General features: G+C 34.1%; 1 protein-coding gene across 1 annotated transcript; it reads right to left on the bottom strand.

Annotated features, from left to right (window-relative positions):
- Positions 1–883: 883 nt before the first annotated feature.
- LOC133194129 (cytochrome P450 3A11-like) lies at positions 884–22,763 on the bottom strand. Its single transcript, XM_061330104.1, has 14 exons — positions 22,620–22,763; positions 17,002–17,098; positions 14,151–14,203; positions 13,634–13,730; positions 10,599–10,715; positions 9,688–9,776; positions 9,370–9,515; positions 9,079–9,206; positions 8,613–8,721; positions 8,003–8,160; positions 5,538–5,626; positions 4,807–4,944; positions 1,755–1,917; positions 884–1,290 (listed from the first exon to the last, which is right to left on the bottom strand). Exons 1-14 carry the CDS (start codon positions 22,691–22,693, stop codon positions 1,213–1,215), a joined length of 1,536 nt encoding a protein of 511 aa, XP_061186088.1. The 5' UTR covers positions 22,694–22,763; the 3' UTR covers positions 884–1,212.
- Between the last annotated feature and the right edge of the window lie 297 nt (positions 22,764–23,060).

Consider the following 23,060-nt stretch of genomic DNA (forward strand, 5'->3'; position numbering starts at 1 on the left):
CTCCGTAAACTTTTATTGATTTATTCATTTATGATTTTCTAAAAAGGGTTTACAAGAGGTACCCCCTCCCCCGACATTGGAATGTGAGAGATAAGGACTTAGATGAATTATGTAATTTTAAATAGAAAATGCACTAATAAAAGACTTTTAAAATTTAAAATATTGATAATTTTTCTACTTTGAAAATTCTGTGCTTTCCTTGGACTCCTCAATGTGGAAATACTTTGAAAGGTTTTTGACAAGTCTGAATCCTTTTTCAAAATGACCATGTAATTAGTTTGTCTGCTAAATACCCAGGGGTAGAAAAGAAGACCTTTTTAAGAAATCATGCGTTTTCAGTAAATGATCAATAGATCCCCGCCCTAACACCAGAACCCCTGACCCAAGGTCCATAAATTTTAAAATTTTGAAAGAGGCACCCTTGTTTATCATAACCGTGTACTTAGTCTATCTGCTAAATACCCAGGAGCAAAATAAAATTTTTTCAAAGAATTAAGGTATTTAACTATTTACTTCCTTTGTGGATGCTGCAATGTCAAACTATCACAGTTTCATTGAACACGAATAGAATACGCTTTCAACAAAAGAAATGAAAGAAGTTAAAGATAAGAAAGGACGTGAATGACAGTAATGATCGCCATCTACCTCCCAGTAAATTTTCAAATTGTCATCATAATCCATTGACTTTGATTTATATAATATTTTAACAAAGTTTGAATTATTTGTCAAAAGAAAAGTGATGATGAAAATTCATTTCCATGAAAGTTTATTTTATATGTGTTGATATTGAAAGTTTCTAGAGTAATAACAATACTGACGATATGACATCAAACTTTATTTTAATGTTATACCAATGTAAAGAACACATATACAACTTTAGGTTTATTTTTTCATCACTATGCTACATATAAGTATATTAAAGTATAAAACTATATAATAATGTTAAACTTTTCACTTTTTATTATCTTCATAGGAACCTTTGGCTATATAGTTTGAATGCTAAACATTTAAAATACTTAGAAAAAATACAGCATCATTTTATGTACAAATACTTCCGCAGTAAAAGTATTGCATAGGCGTGTTGCTAAAAAGAAATGTTCTATTTATATGAAACATGTACTAGTATTGTAAAGTATACAAGATATACTTTTATCCGTTTTAAGACACACTTATGTTTGCTATTTACTGTAGGAATATGAACGTTTCTGATGTTCAAGCTCTGGGTTCCAGCAGTAGTTTGACACCATTTTCTGGCTTTAGTAGTCCTGCTTTGGATATCATCAGTGGAATCTGAAAATTGATAATTAATATCAAAATTAAATTTGACTTAATTGTTGAAATTTGTTCGTTAGAAAAGGGTTTAAGAGAGTATGAACACTTTAATTGATATATTACACTGTACATATACATGCAAATTGTACACACCTAAAGAAAATTTCCACCCGTACGCGTAAAAAATGTTTTCGACAAAGAATAAACCTCCCAAGCTACATTACTGTCAGTATTTAATGCAAGCAGAGACATAGATTTTATATATATATATATATATATATATATATATATATATATATATATATATATATATATATATATATATATATATATATATATATATATATATATATATATATATATATATATATAAATATAGACATATATATATGTCTCTGATGCAAGACAATAAAGAATATCATATTTTTTTGGTTGGAATTGATTCCATATTCATGGTAGACCATTGTATATAAAGTCTCTACCTCTGTTTCCGCACAAGTTTTGAATCTGTAATGTTGAAGAATGTAGGTCATTGCAAACTTCATCTCCACCTGGGCGAGGCGCATGCCTATGCAGCTGCGCGGTCCATGTCCAAACGGGAGATAGGCATAAGGATGTCTCTTAGCTTTGTTTTCCGGAGTAAACCTTGAAAAAAAAGTAGATTAAAATTCATGTTTGAAAAACTTTGCAGAATCATGAAAAACTACTGCATATATACGTAGCATTTACAATCAATGTATTAAGCAGCTGTAATTTAGAATAAAAATTATTTGCTTTGATACTTATGATTTAGTATAGCTTGAGTACTTTGAGCAAGCTCGCAAAATTAAACCTCCCGTTCCTAATTTTTTTTTTAGGTGCCCAACTACATTTTTTTCAAAGCTTGCCAAAATGACCTTGTTTCATGAAAATGAAATACCTTCTTTGTGTGAACTTGCAATGTTTCTTTATTAGAAAACTATGGACCGGACATGAATTTTACCCTCTGCTAGTGACCTTGACCTTGCCAAATTGATGTTAGGTCAAAATTATGGAATACCCTAAGCTTACATTTAATCTTTGAAGTCTTTCTGCAACTGACATTGGGCTTGCCCAAATGACCTTTGATCAAGATCATGACAGAATCTTAAATCATAAGCAATCTTTGCCTCAATTATCAACTTCCAATGTTTCTTTGCTATAGAGCTTTGTTCCTGGCATGAATTATACACTTTTTTGCCAGTGACTTTGAACTTGTCACAAGGTCAAAATACATCCTAAAGACATAAGCAGTCTTTGTATCAAGTACAATTGCAGGGATAGAAACGGACAAAAAGATTCCTATTTGCCCTTCAAACTTCGTTTGCAGGGGTATTAAAATATTTCAAGGCTTTATTCAAAATAAAATTCATTCGAGGGTAGGAGCAAGGTTCATTTAGACCTTTTCAGCCCTGTGAATTTCTAAAAACCAAAACAGTTAAGTTTTGGCCGACATTGTATCAAATATCACTCGGACTCATGGGGGCTGTTTATCTATTGTAAATGACGTAATTTTCTCTTTAGTCAATGCATTATGACATCACGAAATGGGTATTTTTTCTATCTCCTGAAAATTCCTTTAAAAATGGCCATAAGTTTAAGTATTTTTCAATATTTAACAAAGACCACGACCTCTGATCAAAAATATGCAATTATAAATGAAAGATCTATTTCTGAAGATTATAAAATGTTTTATTTCTTAGATCAAGGAGTATGCTCATTTTTAATTATTTGCTGAAGGTACTCAAATATACCCGTTTTCTGCAAAATTCAAGATCATTGCAAATTTACAAATCCTGTTTTCCAATACCAGAACCCTCAAAAGAAACTTTGTTATGGGAAACGACTGCACAAAGCATCTACTTTATTTTGCATAGACAAAGGCTAGGGTGATAGTCAATTAATTGGTATAAGGACAGTGCCATTTTATGCATGAAGTGAAGCTAGCTCTTTTTCCACTTTTTAGGTCACATGAGTCTTGCACTCAGTTGACCTATTGTATCTGTTTTCGTCCGTCGGTGAGGTCATATGTCGTCCATCGTGCGTTAACATTTTAATATTTTCGGGTTCTTTTCTTGAACTGTTGAACCGATTTTAACCATCTTTGGCATATTGCATCTATGAGTAAAGGGGAACAAAATTGTGAATTCCATGGTTCTTGCCCCCCCTGGGGCCTTAGGAGTGGGGTTAAAACAAAAAAAAATCAGTTCTATCTTTAAAAATTCTTCTTCTTTACTCCTGGACATCAAACAGTCAGACTATCATGATTGTTATAATTATTAAGCCCTCTACCACAGTTGTAAAATCCATGCATATGGCCCCCATACAAAGGGTACTTTCATAGTTTTGAATGATCAGGTAGACTTAAATAATAGTAAACAAGAGGTCCCGTGGGCCACATCGCTCACCTAAGCACAATGGCTAGGAAAAAGCACAAATCACTTCAGTATTGAACAGTTTAAAAGGGGGGGGGAGGCTTGGATTTTGAACTACCTGAGGATGCTTCCATATCAATATGACTAATCGTGGCGTAGTTGTTCTTGAGGAGAAGATTTTTAAAGATTTATTCCTATATATTCCTATGTAAAACTTTGATCCCCCATGTGGCCCCACCCTACCCCCGGAGGTCATGATTTGAACAAACTTGAATCTACACTATGTAATGAAGGTCTCACATAGTTTCAACTTTTACAGCCCAGTGGTTCTTGAGAAGAAGATTTTTAAAAGATACCACCAAATTTTTACTAATTCTTAATTATCTCCCCTTGAAAGAGGGTGTGGCCCTTCATTTGAACAAACTTGAATCCCCTTAACCCAAGGATGCTTTGTGGCAAGTTTGGTTGAAATTGGCCCAGTGGTTCTGGAGAAGAAGTCGAAAATGTGAAAAGTTTACAGACGTACGGACAGACGGACAGACGGACAGGCAGACAGACGGACAGACGGACGACGGACAAAATGTGATCAGAAAAGCTCACTAGAGCCTTCGGCTCAGGTGAGCTAATAAAAAGGAGACAAAAATAACTCATCTTATTAAATGTTTTTTAAAGACCAAAAGAGGCCAACGTGAGAGAAAAAAAATATGGGATTAAATAAAATATTTTTTGTTTATTGTTTAACGTCCCAATTTTATGATTTTAAATATTGGAAATAATGATTAAACTACTTTTTCATTTGTATTGGATACATGCATCATTATCGAACGAAGTGAAATAGTAGGAGCTGGCTTTAGTCAGACTGATAGTTTGCTCGGTGGTAGTGATAAATGTGGGCAAGTAGAACGTATAAGTACAAGACTAAGTATTTCGTTGATCCTGATATTCTTATTTCTCTTTCTCTTAGGTAACGCAGCTTCATCTATCAGTTTCAGGTTATACTTGGATGCTCTAAATTGTGGTATTATACGCAGGTGACCCTTATGGCCCTTGGGCCTCTTGTTTATTCAATTCATCATTTATTTTTAAATTCGTCGACATCGAATTATAAAAGAATGGTTTTTATATAGATCTGTTTCCTCGCCTGTCTGGGTCAAACTTCTCGGGATCCTCCCAGTACTTGGAGTCCCTGTGTATGCTGTATATGGGGAAAGAAATATCGGTGCCCTTGGGAATTGTGTAGTTCTCAATAACGACGTCCTTCTCAGCAAGTCGGCTAGTTCTGTAATGCAGAAGTAGGTGCTAAGTTTAATCATATATGTATCTATGTTCCATCAAATAATGTATATCATATTCCACTTTGTTTTTCGTACAGAAACTATAATAAATTTCTTGCATTTATTAAATTGCGTGAGAAAAACTGACGTCACAGTGATAAAATAGTTGAACGAAAGAATATTCCAGGTAAAAAACTATTCATTAAAAGTTATGTTTTATTTATTTTGTAACACAAAAAATAAAAAAAATACAGCAAACCATGACTTTAGGTACTAAAATATTTCTGGCGTCAAATTTTCACAAAATGCATTACACAGTCAAGCTTTATTTTCTTACTCTACAGTCCATCTCATTTTTTTCTCTCCCCCCCCCCCAGTATTACCCTTAAGAAAATTACTAGCAAAAAGAGTAAAAATAAATGCCCCCTCCCCATTTTCTCACAAATTTTCGTTGAAATAAATAATGAAGTATCAAAGAATACCCTCTCCCTAACTCGATATTGTTTTTAATGTGTCTTGTCTCTACTACACATAATAAAAAAATTTAATACAACCTGTTTGTATTGATATTAGTAATGATGAATCTATATTGTGATACCTGGCAGCTGAAGGGTACAGTCTCAGTGTCTCACAGAACACTCTGTCCAGGTAGTCCAGTTTCTGTACGTTGTCATAATTAGGACACTCCTGTCAACGTCCAGATACAGGTAAATAATCACATGATGTTAAAATAATGTTATTGTAATGACATAATACAGAACAAGTAATTGGACATAAACAAAACACATAATTAATATTAAAACAAGATGTGTTTGTGAAACACTGATGCCCCCGTATGGCAATTAAAGCAAAGGTTAAACTTTCTCAAATGCAAATCAAATATGTTGTTACCCAAAGTAAGGTTTTGTCTCAAGGAATATATCCGTGAAATATGAAAGCCCTAGCAGCAACCATTGAATAGATATGGAAAAGGTTAAAGTTTTTTTTTTTTTTTCAAACGTATGTCAAACATCAAGGTCAAGGTCAAATGGTCAAAATTAATGGTACCCAAGGAAAGGCCTTCTCCCAAGAAATACACAGGTGAAATATGAAAGCTGAAGCACCAATCGTTCAGTTATGACCAAGGTTCAAGTTTTTCAAAAGTAGGTCAAACTCCTAGGTCAAGGTCAAAAGGTCCAAGATGTTTGTATACGAAGGAACGTCTGGTCACAACGATTACACATGTGAAGTATGAAAGCCCTAGCACCAATTGTTCAAAAGATATGGCCAATGTTAATGTTGGGTAAAATTTTGCAAAACTGGGTCAAACTCCAAGGTCAAAAGGTCAAATATGGTGGTACCCAAAGAAAGGTCTTGCCACAAGGAATACACATGTGAAATATGAAATCAATAGCTCCAACCAATCAAAAGTTATGGGCAAGGTTAAAGTTTTTGCAGACAAGCAGGCAAAGAGATAGACGGACGGACAGGGCAAAAACTATATACCCCCGAATCTTCGATACGGGGGCATAAAAAGAAAAATATTCAAGTAAATGTCATAGTAGTTATATATACCATTTTACATCCATCTGGTACTGTGAGGATGTTTGTATGTCTTCAATATTAGCTCACCTGAGCCGAAGGCTAGAGTGAGCTTTTCTGATCAAACTTTGTCCGTAATCTGTCGTTGTCGTTGTTTTAAATTTTTTACAATATCCAGTTTCAACCAAACTTAGCTCAGAGTATTCTTGGATAAAGGGGATTCAAATTTGTTCAAATGAAGGGTCACACCCTCTTCCAAGGGGGAGATAATTAAGAAATAATGAAACTTTTGTGAGGTCATTTGAAATTTTCTTTTTAAGAATCACTTGAGAAAAAATGAAACTTATGTGAAAGCTTTCTGACATGTATAGATTCAAGTTTATTCAAATCATGATCTCATGGGGTATGGTGTGGCACAGGCCCTTGACGTTTTAAATCTTTCTCTTTAATGATAAAAATATCCCCATACTGTTGTTATTATTATAGTATGGGGATATTTTTATCAATAAAGAGAAAGATTTAAAACCTCAAGTGCCTGTGGGGTGTGGCCACAATGTGCAATAAAAGTTATACTCAGGAATATATGGGAATTTTTAAAAAAAAAAAATCTTCTTCTCAAGAACAGCAAAGCCATAATTGGTCATATTAATGTGGATCAAAGCATCTTCGGGTAGTGAAGATTCAAGATTGTTCAATTCATGACCCCCAGGGGTAGGGCAGGGTAATCAAAGTTTTACATAGTATTAGAAATTTATAGGAAAAATCTTGAAAAATCATCATCTCAAGAACAGCAAAGCCTTCATTGGTCATATTCATACAGAAGCAAACATTAGGTAGTATAGATTCAAGTTTGTTCAAATCATGATCTGGAGGGGGGAGGGGGTTAGGAGGCCACAACAGGGGGTCAAAGTTATACACTGGAATATAGAGGAATAAAAGAACAGCAAAGCCATGATGAGTGATATTAATACAAGTGCATCCTGAGGTAGTGCAGATGCAACTTTGTTCAAATCATCCCCCTTCCCAGGTTGAAACAGTTATAATAAGATTTTATCGTAGACGAAGTGTTCATATGATCAATGTGGCTCATGAGCCTCTTTTTTAAAGTTAAAATCACTTGGACATGATGCAAAACAGCTTCCTATGATTTCAAAATTTAAAGTGACTTTAGGTTTTTATTGATGTTAAACTTTAATTCCAAAAATTATTTTATATCATCCAGAATTTAACTGACATTACAGGCACCTAGTATCGGGGGAGGGGATAGGTGAGACTTCTTTCCGAGAATACTTTCGCTATTAATTTCCATGACCCCCACCTTTTTGTTGAAAACATAACCCCCCTCCCATAGATTTTCCCCTTAATAATAGTTTGTCGAGTTTGTGCAATTTTTTTTTTCCTTGTCGTAGTTTTTAACTTTTTCTGGCTGCACTCCATGCCATCCCCACCCTGACTTATGTAGAGCATTACGCTTTGCAGATATGGTATTAATAAACATAAATATTTCTTTTTAATTAATGTAATGAAACATAGTCAGCTAACCATCCCAAGAACGGTGTCGATCTCGTCAATCACTTTCTCTTGACATTCCGGGTTTGTTGCGAGATTGTATGAGGCAAAAGTGAGAGCATTAGAGGTGGTGTCATACCCGACCAACATGAACAGAATCGAATTTCCCAGAACTTCCTCCATCGATAATCCTGGAAATTGATAAATTGGTTTTATCGATCGCAACAACTTTTCACCCCTCAATTTTATCTATATCGTCGAAAACCCATGGTTAATCTGACCATGCACGTTTCCGGCTATATGTTTTAGCTAATAAATTTTCTTGTTCTTCTTTGGTGTTCAAAAACACCCTCTTACTCTGTAATCAAAGCATTAATCCTAAAGATTAATTGTTCTCTTCATTAACATGTATATCACTTTGACGGAATAAGCATCATTGACTAAAGTTTTATTTCAATGGAGTGTAACTGCACAGTTGTAACTGAATTGGACAGAAAATTCGGAAAGACATACCAGAGATAGCTTACCCTTGAGGAGGAAGTTGATTTTAACAATATTGAATCTTACTAAGGAATATCTGTCCGAATTTTCTGTCCCAGAGAGTAACAGCTCTGCAGCTAAATGGACTGGTTCTATTGTATACCTCTTGTATTCCATTTTTCAGCCTCTTCGTAATTCTGTTTCACTTCATTATCGTTGACGTCAGTATCATGGTGTGCATTCAACATCATCTGCAGCAGGTCTCTGCGTTTCTACCAAGATAAAGACAGTATTTTTATATTCTGATATTCTATATAGGAGTTATTACACATGTTTTGCATCCTTAAGGTTCACTGACCCCCTGACAAAGAGAGATAACTCTCAATGGGATTAAAGACTATTGTTCTTCTTAAGCTGTCAAGTTAAAAGGCGATATCTGCCAAATGTTGCACCGCATGGTTTGCTGAAATGGTTTGCATTTCAATTATTATTCAGAGTTCTTTTAGAAAATCATTAACATTAAAGCAAAACATTACTTGAGAGGACAGAGGGGTGACGAACTTTAACAATAAAATAAACAATCAGTCTAGTTTAAGAAAAAATGAGTGTATTGTAAATGTTACGTGTACCTCGTTGTCATCTTTTCGGAGACCAATGGCTTGGTTGGTAACATTTCTGAAGAACGCCATAGGTTCAATTGGATTCAAAGGGGACTTCCCAAACCAGTCCAACACAGCATCAAATTTTGGAAACATCACTAAAAATAAAATTATAGCCATTCAAATACATGAGATTTAGAGAAATCCATACAATTTGATGTAAATAATCATTTTGTACAGATGTTTCATGAGTTTCACCATTTAAAAAATGATTATTTGCTTTTATTGAGTAATGCCCTTGTAATGAAATATCTTACTTACAAATTAATAACAACAGTGGACTGAATGAAATATTGAAGAATGTTTTAGCATGTCTGACAAAATCACTCTCGGGATTTTTCTGCGAATCAATGTCGACACCAAATCCAGTGGAGGCTATAACATCTATTGTGTAGGCACCGAATACTCTTCAGAAAATAAACCTCGATCAAATGTATGTTGCTATATTTATATTTGACGTATACACTTAAGTTTTCATATCATTACATTTTATGAACTCCTGGAAAAGTTTGGTGTTAATATTAGGATATTGCGTGTAATCAGATTTTAGTTTCTATGTTAGCTGCTTAATGTACTCACTCTTTAAACTCTATCGGTTTTCCAGTTTTCACTTTATTATTGAGATTCTCCAGTAACTGTTGGTACTTTGCTTTAAATAATGGTTCCATCTACAATTGGAACTTCAAATCTTTATCTGCTTTTTTCCCATGGAAGCATTTTGATAATAAGATTATAAAATAATATTGTAATCATACTTTTAACCAAATGCTGTTAACATTAGTGAAGGGAGTTAAAGTCGCAGGTGCTTCTATTCTATTCTCCTACCACATCCGCCCTCCCCAATGCCACAAGACATGTAACACAGTTTTTTTTTCAAAAGGGGGGGAGGGTCTTGAGGAGCCAAAAGAATGATAATAAATTAAAACTGCGAAGGTGCTTCTATTCTATTCTCCTTCCCTCCCTCACACAAACACACGCCCCCCCCCCCCGACCCACAATGCCACCAGACATGTATAGGCTTTTTTTTAAAGGGGACGGGGTCTTGAAGAGGCGAAAAATGATTACAAATCAAAACTCAAAAAAAAACTTTGTTGGGGGCGAGGGCCCTTCCCAATTCAGTAATTTTTATCAAAATAAAATAGGGGGTTGATGTGTTGACCATGCTGCAACAAACACGAAGGGGCCATTGAAGGACAATTTTCATAAATAAAATAATAAACAGCAAAAGACTTCTTCAAAAATAGTGGAGGGGTGTTTTGAACTTAAGAATCCATTATAAGTAATTTCTATAAATGTAGTGTATGAAAAATAGTAGAATATCTTCGGAAGTCTATATTCATATAGTGGGAGGAAGTATATCCTTTCCTTGCCCACCTGTGATTAAATTGGGATAAATTGTTTTCAATTCACATGTCCATTCATCATATGAACGTATCTTTCCTTTTAGATTCAGGGAAAAATGAGTATATAAATATATAACGACGACTTACCATTCTCATTTTGCCTGAGGAAAAAGTGGGAAGAAGGGTATTCCGAAGAAATCGCCAGTGGTCATTGTCCGTATTTATCAAGCTGTGATTCATCTCATTTGTTGGCAAAAACGTCTTCTGTTAATAGAAAAAAATATTCTGATCAGATAAGTGTTTAGATATCGTCAGAACTTGAAAGGTACTTAACAATGTTTATCTATAAGTTCTATAAAGAGAAGTCTTTCAGATAAACTGAACAACAACAGAATTGAAACACTTATTAACAATATCATTTTAAGGTGGTATACTGACCCTCTGATAAGAGACATAACTCTCATTGACCCTCTGATAAGAGTGATAACTCTTACTGACCCTCTGATAAGAGACATTACTCTCACTGGAATAAGTAACTGTTATTCTTTAAAGTTATAAAATTTTCAAGTTGAAAGGCCATTTTTTAAAATTTTGCCCTATGATGTATAATGAAATTATATGCATTCTATAATGATTTCATTTATACTAAATAATGAACATAGTGATGTTGAACCTTGAAGGGGCCTTGACACAGTTGCATTGCTGTTTTTGCATAATATTTCAAATTTCTTCCCTTATACTTCATTTTAAGGAATTGAACTTACATGCACATTCTTAAGATTCAATGACACCGACATTCTTCATATCGTTCAACCATACATCTGTGTTTGTATGGGGACGAGATCTGTTATTGTTAATGTTTACTTTTTACCGGTTGTGTTCAATTTGCTAACTCAGCACACTTCACAGAACACAAACTGTCAAAGTTATTGAGTTTCTTTTTCTTTCTAACATTTCTACTCTGAGTTTTCTATATTAAAGTTTTAATATTTTTCATACATACATGACAAATTTTCTTCTTTTCTTCAATAATAAGAAAAGATTAAACTGAGTATAAGTGCCAGATGTGTGGCAATCAAACGCGTCCTAAAATTCGTAGTTTTAAAAATCTCACGTACGAGAAGATTTTTAAATGCGCTTTTATAGTATTAAGGTCTGAAACGCTCAAGAAACATGTAAATCATGTTATTTTAAAGAAAATCTGGGAAATTATTGACTTCAAATCCGTGTACAAGCCCCTTTAATTGACACTCAATAAATGGATGTTGTATCTGATTCATTATTAACACGGCTGTTGATATATGATACAGAAATCTCGTTAGTGGATACAAAGTCATCCATAGTGCTAGACTGTATCATTAGTGGATTTTATATCGTTAGTGGCTATACTACAATGCTTATTTTACACACTCCCATGAAAAATAGCTACCCCCTTTTAGCATGAATCTAAATATAGACAAAGAAACCGAATATACTCTGTAAAAAATAAAACATATACGGTGGAATCAAATTGTATATCGCACAGATCGTAATTTCTAGTGACTGTCAGTGAACATGTGCTGGTGGCTTCCACCTATCAATTCCACCTATTCCCTCTTTTCATAAATCTCAATTCCACCTATTCCCATTTGCAAATGACAATAGTTGTTTTCATAGCTAATTTTTATGACAATAGATGTTTTCCTAGTTAATTTTTATGCCCCCGTATCGAAGATTCGGGGGTATATAGTTTTTGCCCTGTCCGTCCGTCTGTCTGTCTGTCTGTCTGCAAAAACTTTAACCTTGCCCATAACTTAAGATTGGTTGGAGCTATGGCTTTCATATTTCACATGTGTATTCCTTGTGACAAGGCCTCTCTTTGGGTGCAACCATATTTCACTTTTTGACCTTGGAGTTTGACCCAGTTTGCAAAATTTTACCCAACTTTAACCAGGGCCATAACTTTTGAAAAATTGGTGCTAGGGCTTTCATACTTCACATATGTAATCCTTGGGACAAGATCTTCCTTTGGATATCAACAACTCTGACCCTTTGACCTTGGAGCTTGACCTACTTTTGAAAAACTTTATCCTTGGCCATAACTTTTGAACGGTTGGTGCTAAGGCTATCATACTTCACATATTTAACACTTGTGACAAGACCTTCTTTTGGATACCTACAACTTTGACCGTTTGACCTTGGAGTTTGACCTACTTTTTGAAAACTTTAAACTTGGCCATAACTTTTGAACCATTGGTGCTAGGGCTTTCATACTTCACATATGTAATCCTTGTGACAAGACCTTCCTTTTGATACAATTGTAATCCATTGACCTTGACCTTGGAGTTTGACCTAATTTTGAAAAACTTTAACCTTGGTCATAATTTTTGAACGATTGGTGCTTCGGCTTTCATATTTCACCTGTATATTTCTTGTGAGAAGGCCTTTCCTTGGGCATCATTATTTTTGACCATTTGATGTTTGACATACTTTTGAAAAACTTTAACCTTTTCCATATCTATTCAATGGTTGCTGCTAGGGCTTTCATATTTCACAGGTATATTCCTTGAGACAAGACCTTACTTTGGGTACCAACATATATGATTTGCATTTGAGAAAGTTTAACCTTTGCTATAAGTTGCCATACGGGGGCATCAGTGTTTCACAAACACATCTTGTTTTTTCTAGCACTTAAAGTTGATTACATCCCTCCTTGATTTACCTGCATTTTGTACAGTTCAAGGTAGTAAAATTAATAAACTTAAAAAATTTAAAACAAAATAAATAGGTGTTAGAAAAAAAATATGATTTAATGCACTGCAATATATTATAAATGTGCATTTTAATATGGATTTAGTGCTTTTATTTATATTCTGTGCTCCATACATAGAATTCGTCCTACATAATAAGGGCTTATGCATTGTGATTTTCCATTAAGTAACTGATATTAATTAATTGCTTTTCTTTCAAATATTAGTTAAAATGAGATTAACAATCAAAAAGCCAATTTACCTGTCCTCCATTGCAACGGGAGTTAATTAATCACTGTTTATACAGTAATTATATGTTTATACAATTAATTATTTGTATACACAAGTATTCCACCTATCCCCACATAGAATTTTACCCTTTTCTACCTGATTTTCCAAATGTGGGAATAGGTAGTATAAACCCATTCTATAATATTAGATCGGCACACTTACTGGTCTGTTTGGAGTTCTCGAGAAGTCCTTAATCATTATTTCTTTAATTGTGTCTGGATTTGACACCAGAAGCAGGGGTGAGTGTCCCATGTATACTCTAAAAGAAATAAGCTTTTTACATGGATAATTTATTCAAATTGTTTAGAAAAATTAGCTTCAAGGAAAGATATGAAGATTGTCTATCCATATTATACATTTAAGTTACATTGCTTTTTATAGCTTTTCAATTTTTATAGAGTCATATGTACACATATATATGCGTTATTGAAACATCACACAAAAAAATTTTGATCACGAGCTAATCAACAACAATTCAAAAACTAATATCCGATACAATGTAGGGTTTTTCAAGTAAATAATTGACCTCAAAATAAATTGTTTAAAGCATTTAAGATAACAAACGACGCAATGAATGAAAAATTGTCGATTTTTTTTTTGTGGGGGGGGGGTCAAAAGTACCCTCTTTAGAATGAAAACAAGAGGGAGAGAGAGATGATACTCGGGTCAGGATACTCACCCGATTACACTACCGTACGTCTTAACCATTTCCTGGTCTGTGACTGCCAAACCCTAAAAATTAAGATTTAAAAAAATGGTAAGTTTCTCATATCAGATTTTGTAAATTGTGCGATGGAAATATTTATTTAACAAAGACTTTATGTAAGACGGGCACAACAATATGGCGACATACTCAGATATGAGAAAGAACAAGATAGGCTTAGATCCCTTTTTGGCCCCTGGTTTGGGGTGTCTTTTAGAATGATACAACAGTTTATCAATAAAAACCTGTTGTCACCCCTGCCACAAAATGAGTATTGGTTCTAAGTTATGGGATACACAGTGGTCACAGGAAGGTCAGAAAATATGTCAATTTCCGAATTTTCTCATTTTTATGCAAATTTTCATCGATTTTAAGAACATTTTGTTTCAGAAAACATAGAGCACAAGCTTGTCTATCTACCAAATTTATATATTTCATACACTAGTATCAGATGCATCTTATAAATACAAATCTCAGATAGGCAAGCTTGTGGTCTATGTTTACGGCAGCGAAAAGTATCTCAAACTTTGATGAAATTTCACCAGAATTGAGGAAATTCGGGAAAATGTCCCACTTCTGCACCCTCTTGTGGTCTCCATGTAAGCTTTGAATCAAAAATTAGTGCTGGTTTTAAAACATGCACCATATTAAATTCTTAACTACAAACTATCCCAATTTTAACCGTGTTCTAATTTATACATCAAATAAGGGCCAGATTCGGCGTTACCATACCTTGTTCTTGTAGAATCTGTGCAGGTAATTGGTAATTTAAATTTGCAGAATTTATCATTACTATTTTAAAGTGTAATTTTACATACAAAAAACTGTCGTAATTTAAATCTTCTACAAATATTCAATTCAATTTATTCTCACATTGTGTAAAACAACATACAGAAAACACAAGAATGATGATAAAATTATCAGATATAAAATTGAGAAATCACTTATTTAAGAAATTTTGGAAATTATGCAAGACGAATCAACATGTTCAGAGAATTTGCACAACCGACTCCTTTTCTGACTTCGATCCAGTGAGCAGGATGTGTGTGTGTCGTCTATGTATACACTGTAAACTTTTCACTTTCGCAGTATCATTGGGTCAATTCAGCCAAGCTTTCTTGAGAGACACCCTCAGATTTCGACTTAAAATGTGCATTATTCAAAATTACCAATCGATCTATCACAATCTTGTACGATGCTGTTTAAAAAGGTAAAACTTTTTTGTTGCAGAATTTCAGTAAAATGTATATTGATACTGGTATATCTGAGTCCAATGTGATGTAAAAATAAGACATAATTTACATAGGAATTGCAAATTCACATGTAAATATGCTACACTTTAAAAGATCTCGTAAGAGAAAATGTATAATTCAATTTTTACAAAAAATCAACAGAATGATTGAAATGAAACCCAGATTGATGTATGTTAAATTGAGAAAAATTGAACCAGCGATTTCAGATAATTTTGTGATACAAAAAATTCTTTGCAATTTTTTTAAATAGAAGAATCAATATATGACGGCGCAGTATCTGACCTTTGATCTCTTAATATGACCTTGACCTTTATTAAAAATAAAGAATGGTGACTCCTTATAAATTTGTCCAAATATCAGGTCTCTGCTATGATTATGATTCAGAATTTACTTTGCATTTAATAACAGACGGTCATATCGCTTGTAGATGGCATAAACACATTCTAAAATGTATGTTTCCCATTGACCAGTGTATAGGATGTTTGTAATTTCTTACAAAATATGACGAAAACATGTCATAGCTTATTATTTTTCTTACAAACATCATTGATTATTGACATTATTAAGATTTTATTCTTTTCTTCTGGTGTGTTTTAAAAGAAATGAATTAAATTATTAATCAGATTTCATCGGTTTTTTTGTACAACCTTAACATGTAAATTTATATGATGCATAGTCATAGGGAGAGGGCAAACAGTCTGCGTCCTATTCGCTTTTTTCTGTAAAAAAAATTGTTCAAATTTGAAATAGTCAAGTTTGTTTAAATTAAGGCCCCGAAAGGGGGAGGGGCACAGTAGGCCAAACTAGAAATCAAATATTTACATGGGGATATTTAGGAAAAAGTCTAAAAAGAATATAGGGTCATGATAAATTAACATGATTATATGATCTTCATATTCAAGTTTTTTGCATCGATGTTTCGGGGGTTAGGATGAGGCCACAACAGGGGATATAATTTTACATAGGAAACTATAGGTAAACATCTAAAGGACTCCTGATCCATTCTTATTACTATGCAAGTATCCTCAATTAGAGCAGATAATATGTGATCAAACTTGAACATGAAAATGTACCTGAAAAAAAAATAAAACCTCTTCGAATGAACCCTCCAGCCATAGTAGTCATATTAATATGCAAGTATCTCAATGGAGTGCAAATTCATACTTGTTCAAATCGTGGCCCCTGGGGATACGTTTTTTCATAAGATTAAATCGGAATTGAAAAAAAAACAACTTTTTTGTGTGCATTTATTCAACTGAAGAGAGTGATATTTCAACTAATATGCAATTAATCTAAGGTATACTCGAAACAGGTTACACGCTCCTTCGCTCTTAGGCTGAAAAGCAAAATAGTTGACAACATAAGGAAATAAGGCGAGGGTGACAGCGACAGATACAAAGAGCGACATTGGAATGCGATATGTAGGAACAATCCAAGAACAATGCCCCTCCCCTGTATACTTCACCTCCCTTCTCTTCGCAACTTCCCTTTCTCACGCCCTTGCGTTGTTCCCACTAAAATTAGTTAATGATGCAACTTGCATTTCGTGGTCAATACTCCCTAGTAAATCTTACCTTTCGGTTATATTTGAGAGCGACGCCGAAAAACGGGGTGGGTGAAGGGCCAGGAATTCCATACTGTTTAAATAAACTGTGCTTCCATCGGGAGTATCTATAATTAAAGAACCATTATGTCATTAATTTTATCCAGCTGCATTACTTACCTCGAATTCTTTCATTGTAAATTTAAAGACCTTCAACAATATACATTTATTGACTGGTTTCGAGGGCAATGTGTGAGTTGTCGGATCCGGGAATAAAGCTGTTTTCATGAGGTCGTTAGGCGAAGGCAACAGTTGGTAAAGAATACCCAGTCAATAAATGTTTTGTTATACAATTTACGAAACTGTTGGAAGACATTGAAAAGAAATTAAATATAGCTTGTTTATTTGTGTCGGATGATCCCGCCTGATTTAAGCTGGGGATATGAACATATGCAAATTAAGTGGTACATCTTGTTTTAGGCCATTACTTATACACTGAACTGTCTACGGATTTTTCCGATTTTTTCCCCGATCATGACAGGGAGCGCACGGCTGGTGTGGCCGGTCGGTAGGGGATGCTCACTCCTCAATGGCACCCGATCCCACCTCTAAATTTTGAGGTCCGTGTTTGCTCTGCTCTAAATGTGTATCGTTTCGTTGGACTTTCGAGATTGAATACTGTTCGTTATCTTCATATTTCATCTAACCGACTGGTCCAACATCTCACCAAGTGATTTAACATATTTATTTATTTATGTTTTGATGGCTTATTTAAAACATTCGCTTGAATTTTGATGAAGGTGTAATTTTACGCAATCAAACGTACTATATAACAGAGGAATATGAGATAATATGACCAATTTCTAATAATTGATTCACGAACTATTTCGATATTTGATAATATCTGAACAAAGTTACCAGCTGATTGAGAGGTACTTATATTGAAAATAAACACACAAAGCAAAAAGAAAAACGACAGAAAAGTAAACATACGTATTCTACATCATTTATTTTTAAAACACCTATGATTTATGTATTCAATAACCATCTCTTATAATGTGTTACAGTGAAATGAAATTATACTGTCAACGTTTTGATGGTTTATCCCTACAGAAGTATGTAGATGTACCTTTACAATCAATTATTGAAACAAAAGGCCATTGGGCCAAAACGCTCACCTTACTAATCAGGTACGTGCTGTTATTGAGAGTTATAAAGATTTTTTTTCTTATACATTCCCATGTAAAACTTTAACCATTTATTCTGGCCATAAACCTAAACCCGGGTTTGCATTTTAATTTGATTAATCATGGTCGTCATGTTGTTGATACATTCTTAAGAAGAAGATTTTAAAAGATTTTCCCCTTAATATGTCCATGTAAAAGTCTTATCACCACTGTGATCCCATCCTACCCGAGGGGGGGGGGGGGGGGATGGTTTGAAGAAATCTAAATATACATTATATCAGGAAGCTTTCACTTAAGTTGTATGTTTTCTGATTCAGTGGTTCTTGAAAAGATTTTCAAATGGCCCAATTCTAAATTAGTCTTTTAAATTTCTGATCAAATTATCTCCCCTTGACATGGTCTGTTATTTAAAAAAAAATCTTTACCCAATGGTGGTCTGTGCCAATTTTGGTTGAAATTGCCTCAGTGGTTCTGGAGGAGACGTGGAATATGTAAAAAGTTAGCTAACAGACAGACAGACGGACGATGGTCAAACTTCGATCAGAAAAACTCACTTGAGCGATCAGCTCAGTTGAGCTTAAACTACTTGAAACATGCTCAAGTGCATTAATTTTATGTTCGATTTTTTCTTTATGAAAGCCAACAGCGAGTGGGGCATAAGAAGGGTCATCTCTGCAAGCCAAGGGTGCTTGCGACTTTGCTCAAAATCAAATCTTCGGTAGATCATGCCAATTTAAAATGTGGATAATATTAAAATCTTCTCGGTGTACTAAATTTTAACTCTAGATTCCAACCAATCAAGTAACAGCTTTCATATTGCATCCCTGTATTCATTGTAAACACGGAATTGGAGTTGGTAACAGTAATAGAACTACAAAAATTAATAAAAGGTTTATCAAAGGACGAGAAAAGAGGTGAAGAGAGGATTTATATGATGTATATGATAAGTTGGTACAGGAACTGGAAATTAAAAATCTTCTATATACTATTACATTTATACACTAATGTATTGTAATTTGATTTATCATGGTGGTGTAAATAAATTGAATTGATATACTAGATGTAATGCAAAATGACGACTATCTTTTCATTGGTTCCAGGGGTCTAGTTTAGAACGAATGAAATATTGGCTACAATTTTAGTGACGTAATTTGCCAAAGATTTGTGGGGAGCATAGCAAACTAAAAATCCTTTGCTTGCAAAGATGAAGACATTCAGTTTTCAGTAGCAATTTGAAAACGCAGTGATAAAAATTTCATGCAGAGACTATAACACCAGGGGAAATTGGCAATATGCAGCTTAAAGCTGAACACGACTCGTAAAAGACAGAGATTCCTCTGCATATTTCGGTATCTGTACGCCCCTATTTAAGCCGTTCACTTGGTCTCCGTTCAGTGTAATCAGTTTCACCGGAGTATTCTACATAGCAATTGTAAAACTCTTGGTAGCAACAAAAGTAACAGTGTGCTTCTTTTTTTAGCAGAAGAGAAAGTTACTAAGAAACTTATGTCATTTGCACGATCAGTGCAGTACAAACAAACACAAATACACATAAACTGCGATGAAATGTAAACAAAGGTAAATGTAAGATAGCCAAAACGAACACCTGTATTCCACGCAAAAATCCATGACAAGAAAGCATTCAGGTGTAACGAATGTGAAGGATATACCCTAGTGCTGATATTGGAGGTAGGATAACTAATATGGGTATGCCTATTTACGAGTCTTGTTCAGCTTTAAGTTGGCAATTCAGCGCTGCATGACCTCCATGAAAACATATTTGATTGAAATTCTAGTTTCTATAAGTTGATTTTCAATCCTACCTAGCTATTTTCCCACATCGAATTTTATTGATTGATGCAGAAGATCAATAGATTAATTTAAATTTTCAAATGGTTGGAAATCAAATCAGATCTGAATTTTTTACAGCATATTTTTAAATAAAAACATGCGAAACTCATATATTTAATTCTTTAAAATCTCTCTGAATTTCAATTGCAACTAATTTTATGCTGTATTATTTGCATCTGCGAATAGCAATTAAGTGGATTCACTTCCAAAACTAAATAATTTCAATCCTATGTTTGCATTAGTGGGAGTTCCACGGTCTTATACTGGCATTTAATGTTTCACGCCCCCAGTCCTTAAAAAAAAGTATTTCCAGACACCAACCATGACAATACACAGGTTGTGCGATTCGATATCTATATATTTGAAATATCAAACATTTATTATATGATTAAATAATTCCCATCTCTCTGTTTGGCTGGGATCCAACATTGTAGAAAAGGTACTACGCTACTAAAAATAGATAGGAAAATTCTAAATTGATACAATTAGTTTTGGAAAGTTATTTCATTTGCACCCAACTTCTACTCAGGTGAACATAACATTCAGGCACACAGAATCTAGGTTTAGGGGTTCTCATTAACGCAAGAATCTGCGTCCTAGACGCAGCAAAATTACTTGGGACGCAAGGTTCATAAAAACGATGCGTCCGTGGACTCATCATCGGACGCGTCCTCGTTAGCGAGAAAATTCGGGTAATTTCAAAAACGGGGAATTTAGATGTTGGGATTTGTCAATGAAATATTTAATCGAAACCTTCCTGTAACTATCATAAAGTTCGTCCTAGAAATAACTTTTCTTGTACTTATTTCTCTTCTTTTTTTAAACAGGGATTGATCATAATTAATATACTTCATGTTTATTAGTCCATAGTCATAATAATGTCGCATGCCAAACTCCGACAGCTGTAAACACACTGCAGCTTTTTTTTTTTTTAAAAAAACACACACTTTTGAATCTTGAGTGTTATCTACATGTAGAAGACATAATTACTGCTTGTATACACAATGCGGCTTGATTATCTCGTGAATTTCACCCAGTGCAGACGACCGACAGGATTAGTTACGCCTCATTGCACATGTATGACACCTGTGATTGTATACAGTCAACTTTCGGGTACTAGTTGATTATGCAACAGTTAATTTTAGCTTTATAGATACCAAGTTAATTTTTATGGCAATTGATTACGCGTGTATTTTAGAATATGGCTTTAATGCATTACCAGTTTATATACTTGAATATATTAATATTGCGTAAACAAACTGATAAAATGATAAAGATTTATATTGATGTTTGGATGGAGGGATACTGCAATAATTTAGTTGGGACTCAACATAATTATTCTGGGACGCATCAAATTTAGCTGGGACGCAACCTTCTCAGAAATCTTGAGTCTGGGACTCAAGTTAGCAAAATCCTAGTGTCTGGGGGCGGGGGGGGGGGGGGGTCATCCCCACAATGTTTTGTGAACTTAAATTATTACTTTTAATTTATTATAAAAATGTTTTTTGAAAGGCTGCTCCCCCCGTTAACAGACCTTAACCTTCCCCCAATAAACTTTTTGAGTTGGGAGAATTCTCCCTCTTTTGAGGTGTGTGTGTGTGTGGGGGGGGGGGGGCTATCAAGATTTTTAAGGTAAGTTCGTCAATTTATTTCCTTATAATGCCCAGTCCTTTTTTAAATTGATCCTATATACATGTCTGACATTTATTTTTTCTGCATTACACCTATAGAAGATTTAAACATTCCAAATTAATACAAGTGGTTATATTTATTTTAACCCTGTTTCTCTCATTATGTTTGGTGGGGACTTCAACAAATGTGAACAAGTTAAGATGACATGGATTGCTTAATCATTGAATCATATAATAAAGCAATTATTGATTTTTGGTAAAAGCTATGATTTAGCCACCTTGCCCTTCGGGCTCGGTAAATATTGTTATCCTCAGGTGTCTAAATCATCGCATTACTCTCAAAAACAGCAATAATTGTAAAATATCTAGAATAACATGTGCGAAATACCTGACAAAACCACTCAATTTGGATACAAGGTGTCATTAACATATGACCCTCTCTCTAATTCAATATGACCCAATTTACATAAATTATATTAGAATTATTGACCAATCTAATTATATTAGATCTTCAATCCGCTCAAATACTTGTTTTACATAGGAGCGAGTTCATGTTCTTGAACGAATAAGATCAATATAATTCGTATTGAATTCTTGATCTATCGACATATTCTTGCGTAGCATTTAATTCTTGACATATTGATGAAATAAACTATTCTGATGCAAATTTTAAATTTATTTTTGTTACGAGGTCACGTTATTCACGTTTATCGCCGTTTTTTCCTGGTATTTCGCACATTTTCACCCAAAGTGTTCCTGCATAAAATGCTGAGGATGTTTCGATTGTTAAAAAAAAAAGTCCCATCAAAACGCATTTAAATTCAACCATATGAAGCCGTGAATGTATTACCCTATCATACATCTGAGACCAGTTCCTAGGGTACAGATTTGTGTAAGATTTTATATACAAAATCAATCATTGTGACGGAATGCATCTCTGAATAAAAAAATTAAATTATACCTGAAGCTGTGAGACTTACAGAAAAGCTGAAATGCACAGCAAGACAAGCGTTAATATCCAGTTGTTTATTTCCACTAAACCCAGAATGTCCATGTTTGTCCAGTCCGTTTGGCTATTTATAAAATAAACTGGTGTCTGGGTCTAATCCGAGCTAGTTTAAATAGACCGTCTGTCAGTGAACGAAATAAAAGGTTCGTTTTATGCAAAATTCATGCACTGTGAAATCTTAAATAGATATTCCATTATCAAACATGCGTATATGTAAAAAAGCTTTCGTCTGAACTTAAAGGGTCAGTGTTCTCAATTTTTACCTATACATTCTATACACAATGATTAAATTTGGCTTAAAGGCACGATGATTCGTATATGATAAAGCACCATTGACGACTGTCGTACAGATATAAATAGAAAGACCTGTTTATTTTCTGCACAGTGTGAGAAATTGCCTTATTAAGTAATA

Source organism: Saccostrea echinata, unplaced genomic scaffold (assembly GCF_033153115.1).
Source record: "Saccostrea echinata isolate AGI-Se365-2 ecotype Australia unplaced genomic scaffold, CSIRO_AGI_Sech_v1 ptg000028l, whole genome shotgun sequence".
NCBI lineage: Eukaryota > Metazoa > Mollusca > Bivalvia > Ostreida > Ostreidae > Saccostrea > Saccostrea echinata.

What these genes read in the sequence shown, in the direction of transcription:
- LOC133194129 (XM_061330104.1), bottom strand. Translation starts at nt 22,693, where the DNA reads ATGGACATTCTGGGTTTAGTGGAAATAAACAACTGGATATTAACGCTT. An exon ending in GAGAAGTTTGACCCAGACAG is followed by an intron (nt 1,918 to 4,806) that starts GCGAGGAAACAG and finishes TTTTTTTTCAAG; the next exon opens with GTTTACTCCGGAAAACAAAG. An exon ending in AAACTTGTGCGGAAACAGAG is followed by an intron (nt 1,291 to 1,754) that starts GTAGAGACTTTA and finishes ATCAATTTTCAG; the next exon opens with ATTCCACTGATGATATCCAA.